Source organism: Pararge aegeria, chromosome 1 (genome assembly GCF_905163445.1).
Source record: "Pararge aegeria chromosome 1, ilParAegt1.1, whole genome shotgun sequence".
Classification (NCBI taxonomy): domain Eukaryota; kingdom Metazoa; phylum Arthropoda; class Insecta; order Lepidoptera; family Nymphalidae; genus Pararge; species Pararge aegeria.
In genome coordinates this window covers 9,532,167-9,549,505 of record NC_053180.1, presented here as the reverse complement: position 1 = coordinate 9,549,505, position 17,339 = coordinate 9,532,167, and the positions used below count along the sequence as shown (strand labels likewise).

The 17,339-nt window shown below is 34.3% G+C and overlaps 3 protein-coding genes across 4 annotated transcripts; 1 reads left to right on the top strand and 2 right to left on the bottom strand.

The window, feature by feature from the left end:
- Window positions 1-1,267: 1,267 nt before the first annotated feature.
- LOC120628777 (hypodermin-A-like) lies at window positions 1,268-3,928 on the bottom strand. Its single transcript, XM_039897429.1, has 5 exons — window positions 3,754-3,928; window positions 3,238-3,445; window positions 2,575-2,830; window positions 2,303-2,485; window positions 1,268-1,435 (listed from the first exon to the last, which is right to left on the bottom strand). The coding sequence occupies exons 1-5, from the start codon at window positions 3,926-3,928 to the stop codon at window positions 1,268-1,270; spliced, it is 990 nt and encodes a 329-aa protein (XP_039753363.1).
- A 648-nt stretch (window positions 3,929-4,576) lies between these two features.
- Window positions 4,577-11,409, top strand: LOC120625056 (trypsin delta-like). Of its 2 annotated transcripts, none has more exons than XM_039891975.1 (8): window positions 4,577-4,614; window positions 5,752-5,893; window positions 6,462-6,539; window positions 6,901-7,045; window positions 8,035-8,148; window positions 9,235-9,396; window positions 10,193-10,318; window positions 11,154-11,409. In XM_039891975.1, the coding sequence occupies exons 2-8, from the start codon at window positions 5,799-5,801 to the stop codon at window positions 11,253-11,255; spliced, it is 822 nt and encodes a 273-aa protein (XP_039747909.1). In that variant the 5' UTR covers window positions 4,577-4,614; window positions 5,752-5,798; the 3' UTR covers window positions 11,256-11,409. The 2 variants fall into 2 exon arrangements, with proteins under 2 accessions (XP_039747909.1, XP_039747901.1); XM_039891967.1 differs by lacking the exon at window positions 4,577-4,614 and adding an exon at window positions 4,647-4,831.
- Window positions 11,406-15,420, bottom strand: LOC120625046 (facilitated trehalose transporter Tret1-like). Its single transcript, XM_039891959.1, has 8 exons — window positions 15,355-15,420; window positions 15,138-15,271; window positions 14,271-14,500; window positions 13,861-14,184; window positions 12,988-13,120; window positions 12,468-12,691; window positions 12,195-12,392; window positions 11,406-11,703 (listed from the first exon to the last, which is right to left on the bottom strand). The coding sequence occupies exons 2-8, from the start codon at window positions 15,196-15,198 to the stop codon at window positions 11,452-11,454; spliced, it is 1,422 nt and encodes a 473-aa protein (XP_039747893.1). The 5' UTR covers window positions 15,199-15,271; window positions 15,355-15,420; the 3' UTR covers window positions 11,406-11,451.
- Window positions 15,421-17,339: the final 1,919 nt, after the last annotated feature.

Sequence of the window (17,339 nt, the reverse complement as noted above, 5' to 3'; positions counted from 1 at the left end):
AGATAAGTAGCTCTAGGTGCTGCAGATGTTTATGAGCCCGGTAATGACATTATATCAGATGGCCAGTTTATCCGCGATACCTTCATACCATTTAGCAGTTGAAAGTAACTATTTTACCTCTAATGTTCTTAACGTTTACCATTAAATAGAAAAATGAGAAAAAGTTTGTGACACAATGCAGGGCATACAATAATGGCTGAATGAGGATTCTGTGTGTTCTTAATTCTGTGAGAGGATGTATCATCATCATAATCATCACATCAACCCATTACCGGCCAACTCTCTCATTTATAAGAAATTGATATTGTTTACAGTTAGTTTTGATTTGGTCGCAGTGTCCAGCTAGAAACTAATAATAAGACCATCAATATTAGGAGTCTTTAAACCTTTACCCGCTGTGTGTAATGTTTGTTACAATTTTTATTTAGTCTGCATTAGCTTTGCTTGCTAAATATTTTCTTACTTTAATGATAAGATAATATTTGAAAGGTCATTCGTTCTTTCTATATTTTTGATGACTGATGTAATGAATATATTTTTTACATGTTCTTATTTTTAGTACTTAAAAGTATTGTTAGTATGTGATTTTACTCCCGTAGACTTTAGAATCGTATGTAATATTGGTAGTTAGGGACCCAATTTTTCATGTCACTACTTCGTCACCAAATGCATTTATGCATGCGTCGTGTTTTCCTAATTCTCTTTCATCTTCCATTTTTAAAATTATTTTTTTGTTTCCGGCTATCCTTTCCTAAGTCCCCTAAGAAATGTATAGGTACACTACGTACATAGTATTCTAAATGATAAAGTGCTTACGGTATGCTTTGGGTATTTGCTTCCAATAATCCACGTGACTACTCTTGTTTTCATAATGGTGATAATAATATTATGATATTATCATAATTCATCCGCGTATATTTTTTTTTTACAAATCCCGTGGGAACCGTTTACCGTTAGCCTATGTTACTCTCCGTACATTCAACTAACTCTATGATTAAAATCAAGTTTATTGGCTGAGTGAAGGATAAGCAAACAAACAAACACACTTTCGCATTTATAATAATGTAGGGGATTTAGGTCATTTACTTACCGAAGAAAAATTATAGCCATATATTAAAAGCTTGATAAAAATATTTCATTTTATTTACAATATAAAACAGGTATAAAAATATATTGTATAAAAAACAAAGGGAAGACGAGCCCTTTTCGTTGAAGTAAATTTTTTACATCTCCTTTTTCACTAAGAAGCAAATATCAGCAACATAGTTTATTTTGTATCCTCATCTAGTAATGTATCTAACCAAGATGTCGTAGGTTCTAAGGAAATTCTAGTAAAAATAGTCGGACTGGGATATGTCGCACAGTCATCTGATATCCAACCGGAAGTGATGCCCCAAAGACCATCATCAGCGATTACAGGAGCTCCAACATCAGGCTACAAAAATCATCATAGAAAATGTTAATTAAGCTCGGCTCACCAGTAACTGGAATTTAACGAGTAAGAAAAAAAAAGTTTATTAATAATCCTACTTCTATTATAAACGTAAAAGTATGTTATGATGTATGGATTTAGTGAAGCATGGATGTTTGTTACTCTTTTACATAAAAACTATTCAACGGATTTGTCTGAAATGTGTAATACAGATAGACTATGCCCTGGATTAACACATACGCTACTTTAATTCTGCAATATTCCCTGGTTGCCACGCTATTTGTGAAAAACTGAATTTCATGTCGATTGGCCACAGCTTATAACGTTTGACAAGGGAATATGTCAATTCACGTAATTGGACTGAAAAATTCTTGTTTGGACTTTTTCATCGCGGGTAATACCGCGAGACCCAGCTTTATTAACAACGTGTAACGGAATAACAAAATACTTTTGTAGGGTGCATAAGTATATTTCATAGGGAATCACCCTGTAAAAATATTAAAACAAAAGAAGCATCCCTATTTACTTTCCATACAAAGTGATTCAAAACCATTACTTATGACAACCCTATTGAAGTTAAAAGACCGACAAGAGCATAGTACCTACGCTACGCGCCGCTTACCTAATAAAGTGACAGGAGTCACATGATTTTAATTTTGCATGTGATGTTAGGGTTGTATCTGATTTCTTTCATTTAAAACTATGGCAGTGGTTTGCACAAAAACTATTAGCGTTAGCGTTTCGGTTTCATAGATAAGTCTCAGAGACAGTAAATTAAGTACCTCTAAAGCCTCTGAATTATTATTTCGGTTTTCATTTACACGTTGTATATTAATAACAAAGATAATTAATAGAATATATTGTACTTACCATGCACGGGCTGTGATGAGACATTATGGGCTCCAAACATAGGCTTGACGAGTCTAACGTTAAATTATACGTTTGTATAATATCGTAGCACTTGTCCCAAGGTATCAACTTCTGGGTTGATACTCGCATGCTATGCGGTTTCATGCGCTCTTTTGCAGTTTGGGGCAAGACTTTTCCATTGACCTAAAATATTAAGAGACTTACATGACCTTAAGAGGCATAACCGGACCGAATAGTTCACTGGTTCGTAAAAGTCTTAGTTTTTTACTTACCATTAATCTCGGCCAATACGTCGACAAAAATTTTGCATTAGCAATCGGCCCTTTGACTATTGATAAAGTTATCGGTCTTATATAGTTTGAACATTGTAAAACTTGTCCAATTCTAAGCATAGCTAAGTCAAAACCAGGCTGGTTATAGACATATGATGGATGAATTTCAATTTTTTTCAAAGGGACTAGAGCACCACCTTTCTTGCAGTTCACCGATCCTAGTCGAGCCCGAAATAACTTGATAGTTTCTCTTATGCTGCAACAATACGCGTATTTATAAAAATAATTAAAACTTCTAAGTACATCATAACTTCAAATAAAACTTAACCATTTTATAATTTCGAATCCCAGAATAAATTAAAGGAGGAACTTTTTATATTCTCGGGATTTAAATAAAACTGGGACCAAATCGGATGACGTTTGTTTGTTGACATAACAGGACACGGGTCTCCCAACAGAATTAGAAGGCCTTGCCAGGCTGAGCAAGTGCGGGAAAATGGATCAATTAAAATCAGGTATACAGGCCAGGGATACTTAATTGCTTAAAACGCACGTCACCTAGTAAAGTTAGACTTGCGAGCCGGAATTCAAACTCCTAACAACTAAGCTATCACCGCTTACTATTAATTTACAATAATAAAAATATAATTCAAAACTATTCACTTATAAAATTCCTCAGCAACAGTGATAATCCATTCTTTATGTATTAAAGCACCGGAAACATAATGAGCACCTTTTTTCAAGATAGAGACCGAATAAGGATAATCAGAAACATGTGTCTGCGTGCACTTTCGATTGTCCTTGAGCCTAGAAGTGCTGGATTGTTTAGAGTTAGCGTAAAGACTGGGAGATTTATCAATCGTTTTGATACCTGAAATTAAAAAGTCTACATGAAATGAAGTATAGGTATGTTTAGAGTCTTTATAATATTCTTGTTAAGTAGTCTAACTACCCACAAGTCTTTTTACTATTTCATCTGATATAATTTACTCGTGTTCCTACCTTCAAGTAGCTATATATCATAGACGACTAGCTTTCTTGCAACTTCGTCTGGGGTTAAAATCTCTCCCATTATTTTTACATTCACACGTAAAGTATAGTAACATTTTATTCATTTTTACAAGTAAAATTGTAAGTTTAATTTTAGTTATATAATAATAAGATTACATTATATATTACCATTAAAAAAATTGCTTTTTAGTTCTGTATTCCTCTCTCTAATTGGTCTTTCTTTTATACTAACGTTATACACTTCATTGCTTTCTGAATCTACTGATCCGCTTCTTTCATAATATGCTTCTGGTATTTCATCATAATTTTCATAATTTTTGGTATTTGCTAGATGGAAATACATAAAAATAATAACAATATTATTTAAATTTATCGTATTCATAATTTTGTGTGTTTCGTAAAAAAATAATAAAAAATAATTTGAACTGAACAAAATATCACAATAACAATAATGTTATGGAAATTAAGAGCATTTCATAGATCTTGGTCAAATTAACGCAGTGTTATGAATCGGGAAATGTTATCGACAGGTGTTAAATACGGTGTAAACTAAGACAAATAAAATGATTCAGATTATAAGCTGAAGCCATTAAATTTTTTTTGTGAAAGAATGAAAAGATAAGGTGGTGGATGGTCGTAAAAGATTACAATAGATGGCTGAAATAAAAAAAAAACAAGATTGAAGGATGATGTTTTGGATTTTGTGGAAAATTACTAGCTGGCAATTTTTACCTATATCTTGAATTTGGTAGGCTATCCAAAGAATATGCAAGGAAATTTACTATTTTTGTGTCTAGTTTTCAGTTAATGTAAACTATTTTAAGCAGATAACTTATAAATAATATTTTATGAAATAAATAAAAATGTCACTTTTTAAACACCCATTACATTTTTTACATGTCTTATTTTAGATCACATTTTTCTTCTTAAATTCGTTTAAACGGTTATTATGTAATATTGTTTTTTGTTTGTATTGGAAATGTGATGGTTTTCCATTTTCGATTAGCCTTTGAATTTAGAACAATACAGGTATGTTTGTTAAACTTTTAGGTTAAACGTGCTGTTTTCAAATTGATTATGAGCTAGTCATAGAATTAACAGTGAGCATATACCGAGTTGATCAGTTTTAAAATTATTGACGGCTAATTTGGATTCTTAAAATGTACAGATAATTTAGTAATGGGTATCTGGAATTATATTATTTTTATTTCAATTATTAGCTATTTTGGGCCTAATGTTTACAGCGGTAAGTGTACTTAGAGTTTTAGTAAGATCTATGTATTGCGTTGTAACTTTTCCCTTGCACACATGAATGTGTCGGCGATGTTCAAAAAATAAATCAAAATTAAAAGCATTCTGTTTCTAAATGTCGAGTATTTTAAGTAATTCCTAAATTAGTTTTTAGTCTGATTAGTATATTAAAATTAAATAGCGGACCCTCGCGACTTCGTCCGCGTATGAGTTAACTTTAAAAAATCGTCGTATGTTGTCTCAGACTTATTTGTTACTCGTGTTGAAATTATGAATGTGGTTCGTTTAGTACTGAGTGCTATGGTTTATTTCCTGACTTCCAAAAGGGTTATATTTTTACTACAAATGAGTGAATGCAATGATTATAACTGAATAATCATCCATCCACCCAAACATTCATCCTCATAAACTTTCGCATTTACAATATTAGTAGGATGGTACGCATGCATTCGATTGTTGTCCCATATGGTTGCGACTTGTTATCTGTGAAGAGTTAGGTCCTTTATCTCCGACAATATCTATCAGATATTTATTAAAATTAGACAATACATGGTTAATAGTTTACACTTTTAATGAAAAAAATAATTATTAAAATCAGCTCAAATTAAACGGAACTATATTTATTTCCCGGGGGAAACTTATAGTTTATCGGGATAAAAAGTATCCTATATGTTGACCCGGAATGTCTGTTTTGGACTCAGTATCGATTATAGAGCATCCTCCGGTCAATTTTTATTTAAATATATTAAATGTACAGAAATTATCCAGTTACAGTCTTATCATACCTAAGTATAGATAGATTATGTTAAGCTAAGCAGTGTGTGTAACTGGAAATTGGGTTTTAGTTGCCAAGATAAAGAATATCATTATAATTATTATACCTAAACATTATTGTTATTATACCCCAAATTTTAGCGTCTACAACTCGGAAAGCAGAATTAGAATGCGAGTTCCCACCTAAAATGGAGGAGGACCTCACACACGTAAGAAGAAAACGCTTGACAACGGAATCAGGGCTTGTCTGTTTGGAAGACTACCCATATACAGTTTCCATAAGGTACACATCTATAGCTGTATGCCATTACCAATGTTCATTTCGTCATTCGTCGGGGAGGCTTCGGCCATTGCCAACCAACATTTTTTTTTGGCGTGATTGAAAAGCTTTATTGCTACCTCCGACCCTAGAGCAGGACGGAGGTTATGTTGGGCTTTCCCCTCTAAAGGGGGTATACCCAAACTAAAAACCACCGTGGCATGGCATGGCACCTCTTGTTGGCTTTGTTAGACGCCCTACCGATAACGACGTGACATTAAGCTGGCCGGACAGGATTTGAGTGGGACTTTCAAGTGACCACCCCTTTTTCACATAAAAAGGGGTGGTCACTGGTTTTGGTTTAGGTAGAATTGTATACTTACATAAAGACAATCAGTGGCGTGCACAGGGTTTTCGACCAGGGTATGCAAAAATAGAAAAATTCCCCTAAGGCAGGTACATGGCACAAAATAGAAAAATTCCCCTCTAATACGAGTAATTTAAACTAATTTGGGTATGCAGTGCTTTTGCGCATGTATGAAGTGCACGCCACTGAAGACACTAGGTATTAAATTTGCTAATGTCTGTTTAGGTTGCATGGAAAGCATTGGTGCGGGGGTGCTATTGTTGGTCAACAATGGATATTGACGGCAGCACAGTGTTTTGACTAGTAAGTTAACAATCATTATATTATTTTTATTGCACTCAGTTTCTCGGTTCGATCTCCGGCAGGCAGAAATAATGAAGTCCGTATTGCGACTTTATAATTTCAGAATCATCTGTTATCTGTTCTAGTGGGAGGTTTCGCTTGCTTCGGTCGAGGCTAGTTATCACCATGCCAACGAAGACGTGCCGCCATATTTAGCCTTCTAGAATATTAGAACGCTAAACATGGCGGCACGTCATAACGTAGCGTTGAAATCGATTAGGGATAGTGATAGATTAGGTTAGGAGATTACAATCATCTTATAGTGGACACTGAGTTATTTTTAATCACATGAATTTAAGTTTTAAAAGAGTGCCTTTTGCAGCGTATCGAAAGAGGAAGTGACAGTTCGAATGGGTTCTGTATTCCGAGACTTCGGTGGGCGGATCCTGTCAGTAATTGATATCCAGCGTCATCCCGGCTACAGAACGGATCAGTATTATCCTGAGCATAATCTTGCTTTAATTAAGGTAAACTTCTTACACTGACCGTTATACTAGTATACTACTACTACTACTACTTATACTAGTCATCATCATCAACTTTTGGGTGGACACAAGCCTCTTCCATCAAAAGCGAGAGTTCGAGCATTGGTCCTCGTAGCTGCTCTGATGTGGTTCAGCGGGCTTATACTATGAATATTAAGCTTAATATTCTGTACTCGTTTTTGCGTGGAGTTTGTATATCATGGTATGTTCATGTTATATCATGGAATTCCCCAATATGTCACCTGCTTCATCCAATATAATAGTGGAGAGAAAAGGGGATAGACAACGGCAAATTCCAAATACAGTTACTAAAACTGACTGTATGACAAATATTAACTTCCAAGTAATCCGCAGTTGAATAGTTTATTCAAAATACCTTTACGACGACCTCCCTGGTGCAGCGATGAGCGCTGTGGATATATGTGGGAGGTCCCGACCCCATTTAGATGCAATTTGGGAAATAATGATTTCTGAACTTTTACTGTCTGGTGGAGTACTACGGCCGTGGCTAGTTACCTCTCTACCAAGAAAGAAGTACCGCTAAGCGATTTAGCGTTCCGGTAAGATGTCGTGTAGAAACCGATTATGGGTGGGTTTAATATAACTTAGACTGCATCCTCATTTACCAGCATAATATGTAGTGCAGTAAAAAAAATAGTTCATAACTAGTATGAACTAGTTTTTTTTACTACACTATTGAAAGATTTCCTAACTTTGTATCTAATAAAAAGTTATTTTAACTAACAATGTAAACTCGATAACTTAATACATTATCTAGGTGAATATCCAAATATTACCATCCAGCCGCGTACTGACTGCATCCTCATTTACCAGCATAATATGTAGTGTAGTTCATAACTAGTATGAACTAGTTTTTTTTACTACACTATTGAAAGATTTCCTAACTTTGTATCTAACAAAAAGTTATTTTAACTAACAATGTAAACTCGATAACTTAATACATTATCTAGGTGAATATCCAAATATTACCATCCAGCCGCGTTCAAGCAGTGTCGCTAGCATTAAACAACGCAGACTTCCCACCACTGTTTGGAGAGGTGATAGTCACCGGCTATGGCTCAGTGGTAAGATTTAACTAGCATTTTGAAAATTATTACGTATCCATATTTTTACTATGCATACTTGCGGTTTAAGAAATTTATTGTTTTCATAAGAACAGAATTCACTTGAAAACTTAAGCTAGTTAAATTACATGATAAGGTTTGCTGACATTGCAATTGCATCCGTTAAAAGTATACAAAAATATGAGGGTAGTATGGTACCATTGTAACAAAATCCCTCTATCGCTAGGCATATCTACGTCATGAAGTGGATATTACATAGACGTAGAGTGACAAGATGTGCCTCAGTTTGTACTATATCTTATCTCAAATTTAATCTTTTTCGTATGTTGTTTCATCACCATCATCACCCACAGTCAGCTGTGGGATATAATAGTCCCACTGCTGGGTGTATGCCATGTGATGTCTTTGGTAGATCAATAAATAAATAAATATATTGTGACAATACTCACATCGCCATCTAGCCCCAAAGTAAGCGTAGCTTGTATTATGGGTACTAAAATAACTGATGGATATTGTTATAAAGAATGCACATAAATACTTACAATATCGTTTAAATACCCCGACACTGAAAGACATTCATGTGCATCACACAAAACATTTTCCAGTTGTTGGATTCGAACCCTCGGACTCAAAAAGCAGGGTCACTGCCCACTGCGCCAATAAACTGTCAATTGGGAGGTAACTTTAGGACTTTTACGATGCAAATCACATGACTATGTTAGTTATAATAACCGGAACAGATGGCTTAACGTGCTCTCCGAGGGTAGGCATAACCAATTTTCATCGCTAAGTTGAATAGTGATTGGTATTGGTTTTAGGACAAGTAACCGCTCTATTTTAAAAATCGCATGACAAACCTATCTATATTATTGAAAATAAAGGTTTCCTTTAGCGATATTGACGTGTTTTGACGGGTATTGATTCCATATTTGATTATTCCATGGTATGTTAGAAGTAATTTATGTGCCCCTAAAACTTTAGCAATTTCACACTAACTGGACTGATACCGACAATCTATGTCAGAAAATGATCAACAATTATCTAACAACTATAGTTACCATACTAGTAATTATATTAAACTTTCAGGCAACTGGTCAAATTCGAGATGGTGTTAATCAAGAACTGCGTCGGATGATCGTGAGAGCCGTTCCCAAATCCCAATGTAGAGTGGAGTATGGGAATGACTATCATATACAGCACGATCATATGTGTTTGCGAAGCACCGTCAAAGGTGTTGCTTTGTGTGCGGTAAGTATTAAAAAGGGTTTACTAATGTTTACCAAAAAACGATATAAAAAATATGATCATTTTGGAATAAACGTTTTAAGAACATTTCAGGTGACATTCATCCTATTTTGCAAAAATATAATTTAAATTATGATTCATAATTTTACCGTTAATTAAAGCGAAAGAGTGTTTGTTTGTTCTTACTTTATGCTGTAAGTGAGTAACCGAACGTTTTGATTTTAGGCATAGAGTAAGTTGAAAGGTCGGGGAGTAACTTTTTATGCCAGGAAAACAAACGGTTTCTACGGTTTTTGTAAAAAAAAAACCGTAATAAACGCGGATGCAGAACGTGGGCAACAGTTAGTTGAATATAATATGATTTTTTTTTTATCATTTTTTTTTAAATTACACACATCGCCATCTAGCGCCAAAATAAGCTTATAATGTACAGAGAGAGAAACACCCAGACACAAAAAAAACAGTTGTGGGAATCGAACCCACAGCCTTGGACTCAGAAAGCTGTATCGCTGCACACTGCCCTAATAGTAATCAGTATTGGGTAAATTGTGCGAACTAAATTCTCCCTTTGTTATATTTAAGTTTACATACAACTATCGCTATAACTGCAAATTCTGTTGCACGAAAATCTCCTAAACGAAAATACATGACTGTTATATAAGAAGTGCTGTCCTATTCACAATATTTCCTATGAAAAAGGATAGCACTATATTTGGTGCTGCCAATTAGTTGAGAGATTTGTGTCCAACAGATTTGGCAACACAATCTTATTACATTTTTAAATGATGGCATTGTTTAGGGAGATACAGGAGATCCAGCAGTCTACTTCGACGGTATGAATCGGGCCGGAACGCTGTACGGTATAGCATTGTTTTCTGGTACAGAAGAATGTGCTTACAAATCTAAACCAGGAGTTTATGCGAAGGTGTGTAACTATTCTTTTTTTAATTTACAATAAAAAAATAATAAGCTAATTTATTTGCCTTGATTCGCGAAAACCAGGTCAATCTGCACGGTGTAATTCATAGTTTGTGTAAGTCTATAAATTTCTAGAAATGCGCTCTTTTTACGCACGTTTTGCTCTAACAAGAGAACATTTTCAGCATGGCTAGAATAGGCAAGAGAAAGAAATGAAATCACCCGATTCACACAGAGAACATACAGAAACCGCGTACACAAAATAGTATTGAAGCATCAAAAACCACTCCATTTTGGTAGTGTTTCTCGAACAGGCGGTTAGTTACTTCACTTCATTTAGCAGTTGACAATAATTATTGTACCTGCAATGTTTACCATTAAATGGGGAAAATGGGAAAAATTGAGAGCTAGCAACATTAGGCGGGTGTGTGGTGAAACGTGCGCGTGTGTGGGGCACTGTTTGGAACACAATGCAATACATGCAATAATAACTGAATGAGGGTTATGTATGTTCTTTATTCTGTGCTCCGATTATATTCCCTGACATGAGAAAAAGTTCACGTGTCCAGTGTCCACCAGTCAAAGCACGGCAATAGGGAATAGGAGAAGTTTCCCCACGTTTAATATTACACGTTATTATTTGAATATTAATTCCACACGTGTGCCAATACTCGGAGAGTTAATAAAGCTGTGGTAGAATATATAATTGTATCATGTTGAAAGATAACTTTACAAGGCACAATTGCTAAATTGTTTTGACAAATTTCTTAGTTTATCAAACCTTGTGGGATGACCTATTTCTGGCACCTTTTGTCCAAATTTTTAGTGTTACTTGATTTCAGGTCTCTTTAAATCGACCCTGGATAGACAGAGTGCTAAATGAAACGGAGCTCAATGAAAGTTTTGATAGCAGGGAAAATGTTATTCCAATCGACATGGTTTAAAAAATAATAAATTATTTTCAGTTATAAAGTTATGCCTCTTACTTTTACTATTACGAATATAAGCAAAACACATAATCTTAAATAAGAACCTTAGAATTTAATTTCAAGAACTCATTAAAGTAAGCGTAAATAAAACTCGTTTAATTTTCTTCTACTGCTGTAGTTTCTTTTTAATAAATTCCTGTTAAATGTTATTTCAAGTTTCGTTATCATCTGTTTTGATCTGTTTATTTTTCGCTATAATTTTCATAATTTCTTCAACAGTCTTCCCTTTCGTTTCTGGCAGAAACACAAACGCGAATATGGCCCCAGCAAGATTTATTAAGCCGTAAAACAAGAACGCAGAATATTTTCCAAGACTATTTGTCAATAATGCATGAATGTTGTATAGCAAGAAAGTTAAGAACCAAGCGTAGGTTACTACTAAACCCATGAGCTTAGCGCGGATCTGAAAGGAGACATTAGATAAGTTCTAGTTTATTAGTACACTATCTGAAAGAAATCTTATTCAAATTTATTATTTAGGTGAATGAAGCCTATGAAGAGTTCATACGTCTTTTGGTTCATTATTGTGAGGTGATTGATGGTGATAACTACATTTGGTCAGTTAAAACTTAAGCTGGAAGGATTTATCGGAAGGAGTAGATCATAAAACTTAGCCAGGTTTTTCTTTCATACCCTCGTTATGTCGTCGTCTATACAAACTTCATCGTCCTATTACATTACATTATTACAAAATTCTCAGAAGAGAGAGGAAAATTCGTCTCATTTTTCCTAATGCTTCATAACTATTATAACCGGTGTAAAATTTAAAAATAGCTTATGTTTTCATTTGGTTCTAAAAAATTAACGAAAAAATCTTGTTCGAACACATAAAAAGAAAATAAAAGCTAAAATACTTTAATACAAACGAAATAAAAAAAGTGTGGCAATTGATACCTGAAAACTGAACATCTCCGTCAAGATAATATAGGATAATGGCATAACTCCACCACTAAACATGAATACACAAAGCATCATAATCAACACGGGAAGCCAAGCCGGAATCGAACCACCGCCGTTCATTTGTAATATCATTATTATTGCCAAACAGAACATAGTACAAGAGGTGACCAAATACGCCAAAATTAGAAGTGGCTGAAAAATATAATATTGTGTTATTCTTGAAGATGTTTATTTACTAATCTTTACGTAATACTTTATTAACATTACCTTTCTACCAACTCGATCAACGCATGTAGCTACCACAAGATAACCTATTGTCATTACAATGGGAAAACTGATGGCCTGTAACTCCGGACGTATATTAAATTCTACTCCTGTAGAATTTAGTATTGTTGAAGCGTATGTCACAATAACGAGCGCACCGTTCAACTCGAAGAACGTAAAAGTAAACATTGAGAGTACAAACGCTCTGCGCCAGGATCTTCGTCGCACTGTAAAAAAAACATGAGTTTTAATTCTTCCATAATTTTTTTGCATTTGCACTATTCTTTATTTATCCCTTCACCAATAGGGCGCAATGGAGAGCTTTGTTTATAGCTGTTAAGAGCTGTAATCAGATATGTAATCTTTTAACCTTTCTTTTCTCTCGTAAGTCCTCTCCCTTGGGATAGAGAGCAGACAAACCTGCGATATACCGATATGATCCGACCTCGGCCGATAAAACGCGGCACCATCAGCCACATTTGGCAACTGAGAAAGTTCGATGAAATCCTTAACAATTACTTACATATATTAATTAATGAAATATTTGGCAAAGTTCTAAAATAATCTTCTTCTTCTTTCATCTTTTCTACAATATTTTGGACGTGTTTTTCATTTTTGTTAAGGCCTCTTAAGAGTGCAACTGCATTTAGGGCTTCCTTAAAAAAATGGTTAAGTACTTTTAATTGTTGAAAATGCTATTCATTAATTGAATGCGTGTTAATCCTAAGATCCACTCAGATCGACACAGACAATTTTTTTCCTTGTTATAACGATTTCTGGCCTCTACTAGTAAGAACCATGGTGACTTGGACAACGAAAAGTTAAACAGTGTGTTTTAAGGTTCTGACAATAGAAAAGTGCTGTGAGCGGAATCGCGCCTAACTATTCCAACTTAATGCCACGCTTATAGCTCTGTAAGCTCTACTCGTTGTTTACGTTCAGGATATGACTGATATACAAATATTACTCGATTTCAAGATACTCGCAAAGCCCTTTTTTAACCTAAACTCAGGGATACAATCAAATTTCTAGCAGTCACTTTGATAGCCCCCAAAATTTGTAATTTTTAATAAAAAAAATATATTCTTACCAGTACAGTGTTTAACTAAAATAAATGAAAGTTTTGTGTTTAATCGACATAACATAAATTTTAAATTTGAAGTTATTATATTTGTAATTTATAATTGATCGATAGACAAAGAGAACAACGAACAGAATCATGACAAAATCCGGGTTAATGCATTTTTGTAATGATTTTGATGTGATTTGAAAAAAAATTAGATTTATTCTTGGTTTGAAATGCAGAACAAACCGGATACGATACAGGATACTTCTGGTGATCTTAAAAAATGTCCTTCCTATTCACTAAATGAAAAGGCATTATATTTCCACTTACATCCATTTTGCCTTGTTTCACTAGATAGGCAGGAGATTCAGGAGCTTTGAGCATTAATAGAATTGTCACAATTGGTAAAATCAATATGATACAGTTCATTGTAAAATAATCCAAATAAGCTCCGATGATGTATACTATAAATACACCTAAGGTTTGTAATACAGTTGGAAGCGTTCCCAAAGTTCCCCTAATATTGTCTTGACTTATTTCCTTAATATACATGGGCACAATGTTGAAACAACCTCCAGAAGCTAGACCCGAAACAACTCTGGCAATGATAAGAGTTGTCGTGGAAGAATATGACAGTCTTATAATCCATGATATCTGAAAATTAAAAAATAAATAAAAGTGGGTTCTATTTAATATAAATTACGTATATTAAGAATAAGCAATGTGAAAGATTGACCCACCGCTTGTGGAAGTGCTAGAAGTATAACCCCAACTCGTCTTCCAAACGCATCAGCAATGTAGGCGTACACCGGTACACCAAATATTGCGGCTAAACTCATAGAACTTACAATCCAATTAAGAGACTCATCGGAGATTGGGTATCCAGTTGGAGAAGCTTCAGATTGGAGGTGTTTCGCTATCGGAGATATCCAACCATTGTCTATACCTTGAACTAAAATTGAAATAGTTGCTGAAACAAAGGAACCAATATTGAATATGAGTGTGAACTACAATAGAATTTTTTTCGCATAATAACACTTCGTCTGTATAGTGCGAAATAGGCAGTTTGCCTAGTTTATATTATTTAAAGTTATATCTGACTTTTTAAAATCCCCTATCTCAAAAGTATTGAGACAGGGTATAGAGAGCTTAAATATTTTTAACAAGCTGTTTTATCCACACAATATTTTACCTCATATTACCTTCTCAACTATTCTCAACCCTCGTCTTACCCCTTCAGGGTCAGTTCAGACAGGACGCAAAATTGCCCGAGTATATACTGACTAATTCTAAAATAGAACTGTATTACTATAGCATAAAGTAGAAAATCATACGAATAACGACGGTTGTGCGATCTTGAGGAAACATGCTTTAAGCTGTAGTAATTGTGGCCTTATTTTAATGGAGCCATTAAATAATACGCGCATTTTCCATTCTGTCCGTAGTTTTACGAAATAAAGTCACCCTGGTAAATCTTCTACTCGCCTGTGAAAGGCTAGTGTTGCGGGGATTAGTAGGAACAAATAGGAAAACATACTGTTATATTTTTACATTATTTCCATAACATTCGTGCGAGTCAGCTTGCTTATAATAAACATTAAACATACCGAATAACGTAAAAGTCCATTGCCAATAAGTGTGTCCATTTCTTTGACTTTTAGTCTCCATTAAACGTATTCTTATTTATTTGTACAATCGACAGTTACGTGATCTTGTTGACGAGTATCCAAGCTTGCTCTATCTAGAATATTAACTCTTTACTGATTGAAAATCTTATTTCTTAACACTATATAGAGTGATGAAACGTAGTTACTTGTTACATACTTATTTATCTTGTGACTTTGCAATTTCTTACAAAAAGATTCAAAGCAACATAATTAAGTATCTTCGGTGTTTATTCTTTTTAGAGTACCGTACCAAAATTGTATAAAAGAAACCGAATGGTGCGACTTCTTATGATCGTCAGTTAAGACTGTTTATTGCTCAAAATGAAGCATATTTTAATTAACGACGGTTGTGCGATCTTGAGACTAGGAAACATGCTTTAAGCTGTAGTAATTGTTGCCTTATTTTAATGGAGCCATTAAATAATTCGCGCATTTTCCATTCTGTCCGTAGTTTTACGAAATAAAGTCACCCTGGTAAATCTTCTACTCGCCTGTGAAAGGCTAGTGTTGCGGGGATTAGTAGGAACAAATAGGAAAACATACTGTTATATTTTTACATTATTTCCATAACATTCGTGCGAGTCAGCTTGCTTATAATAAACATTAAACATACCGAATAACGTAAAAGTCCATTGCCAATAAGTGTGTCCATTTCTTTGACTTTTAGTCTCCATTAAACGTATTCTTATTTATTTGTACAATCGACAGTTACGTGATCTTGTTGACGAGTATCCAAGCTTGCTCTATCTAGAATATTAACTCTTTACTGATTGAAAATCTTATTTCTTAACACTATATAGAGTGATGAAATGTAGTTACTTGTTACATACTTATTTATCTTGTGACTTTGCAATTTCTTACAAAAAGATTCAAAGCAACATAATTAAGTATCTTCGGTGTTTATTCTTTTTAGAGTACCGTACCAAAATTGTATAAAAGAAACCGAATGGTGCGACTTCTTATGATCGTCAGTTAAGACTGTTTATTGCTCAAAATGAAGCATATTTTAATTAACGACGGTTGTGCGATCTTGAGACTAGGAAACATGCTTTAAGCTGTAGTAATTGTTGCCTTATTTTAATGGAGCCATTAAATAATTCGCGCATTTTCCATTCTGTCCGTTGTTTTACGAAATAAAGTCACCCTGGTAAATCTTCTACTCGCCTGTGAAAGGCTAGTGTTGCGGGGATTAGTAGGAACAAGTAGGAAAACAAACTGTTATATTTTTACATTATTTCCATAACATTCGTGCGAGTCAGCTTGCTTATAATAAACATTAAACATACCGAATAACGTAAAAGTCCATTGCCAATAAGTGTGTCCATTTCTTTGACTTTTAGTCTCCATTAAACGTATTCTTATTTATTTGTACAATCGACAGTTACGTGATCTTGTTGACGAGTATCCAAGCTTGCTCTATCTAGAATATTAACTCTTTACTGATTGAAAATCTTATTTCTTAACACTATATAGAGTGATGAAATGTAGTTACTTGTTACATACTTATTTATCTTGTGACTTTGCAATTTCTTACAAAAAGATTTAAAGCAACATAATTAAGTATCTTCGGTGTTTATTCTTTTTAGAGTACCGTACCAAAATTGTATAAAAGAAACCGAATGGTGCGACTTCTTATGATCGTCAGTTAAGACTGTTTATTGCTCAAAATGAAGCATATTTTAATTACATTTTATAGAACTACTCCTTATTTTCTCCACTTTAAGGCCCTGAGTTTGCAAAAAAAAATTACCCCATTTAATATAAGCACAAAATTTTAAACTCAACTTCTTTGTATACTCATTGAGAGTTTCGACGCGCAGGCAACGGCGCGGCCGATCTACGCAATTACACAAATACTGGAGCTGTGGCGATGCGCTCGACCGATATACTAATACTTCTCGATGTTCCTTCAAGTTGGTGTAAGTGTTCGGGGACCCAGGCCAACTGTTCATCTGGAAATTATGAAATGTAAGAAGAATCATTGTTAGAAGAAGCATTTTAAAAGAAGATACTAATGATGATGACGATGATAAATAAGCAATATGACATATTGTAGAACACCTCTACCATCGCTGGTAATTAATTATGATTTAGATAATAGTTTTACTGTGTTTACAATTTGAGTATAATAAGTTCGGGCGA

What these genes read in the sequence shown, in the direction of transcription:
- LOC120625046 (XM_039891959.1), bottom strand. Translation starts at nt 15,198, where the DNA reads ATGGAGACTAAAAGTCAAAGAAATGGACACACTTATTGGCAATGGACT. An exon ending in ATGGACTTTTACGTTATTCG is followed by an intron (nt 14,501 to 15,137) that starts GTATGTTTAATG and finishes CCTTTGTTTCAG; the next exon opens with CAACTATTTCAATTTTAGTT. An exon ending in TTCTAGCACTTCCACAAGCG is followed by an intron (nt 14,185 to 14,270) that starts GTGGGTCAATCT and finishes TTTAATTTTCAG; the next exon opens with ATATCATGGATTATAAGACT.
- LOC120625056 (XM_039891967.1), top strand. Translation starts at nt 4,765, where the DNA reads ATGGGTATCTGGAATTATATTATTTTTATTTCAATTATTAGCTATTTT. An exon ending in CCATATACAGTTTCCATAAG is followed by an intron (nt 5,894 to 6,461) that starts GTACACATCTAT and finishes ATGTCTGTTTAG; the next exon opens with GTTGCATGGAAAGCATTGGT. An exon ending in GCAGCACAGTGTTTTGACTA is followed by an intron (nt 6,540 to 6,900) that starts GTAAGTTAACAA and finishes TGCCTTTTGCAG; the next exon opens with CGTATCGAAAGAGGAAGTGA.
- LOC120628777 (XM_039897429.1), bottom strand. Translation starts at nt 3,928, where the DNA reads ATGTATTTCCATCTAGCAAATACCAAAAATTATGAAAATTATGATGAA. An exon ending in CGTATTGGCCGAGATTAATG is followed by an intron (nt 2,486 to 2,574) that starts GTAAGTAAAAAA and finishes TTAATATTTTAG; the next exon opens with GTCAATGGAAAAGTCTTGCC. An exon ending in CTCATCACAGCCCGTGCATG is followed by an intron (nt 1,436 to 2,302) that starts GTAAGTACAATA and finishes TGATTTTTGTAG; the next exon opens with CCTGATGTTGGAGCTCCTGT.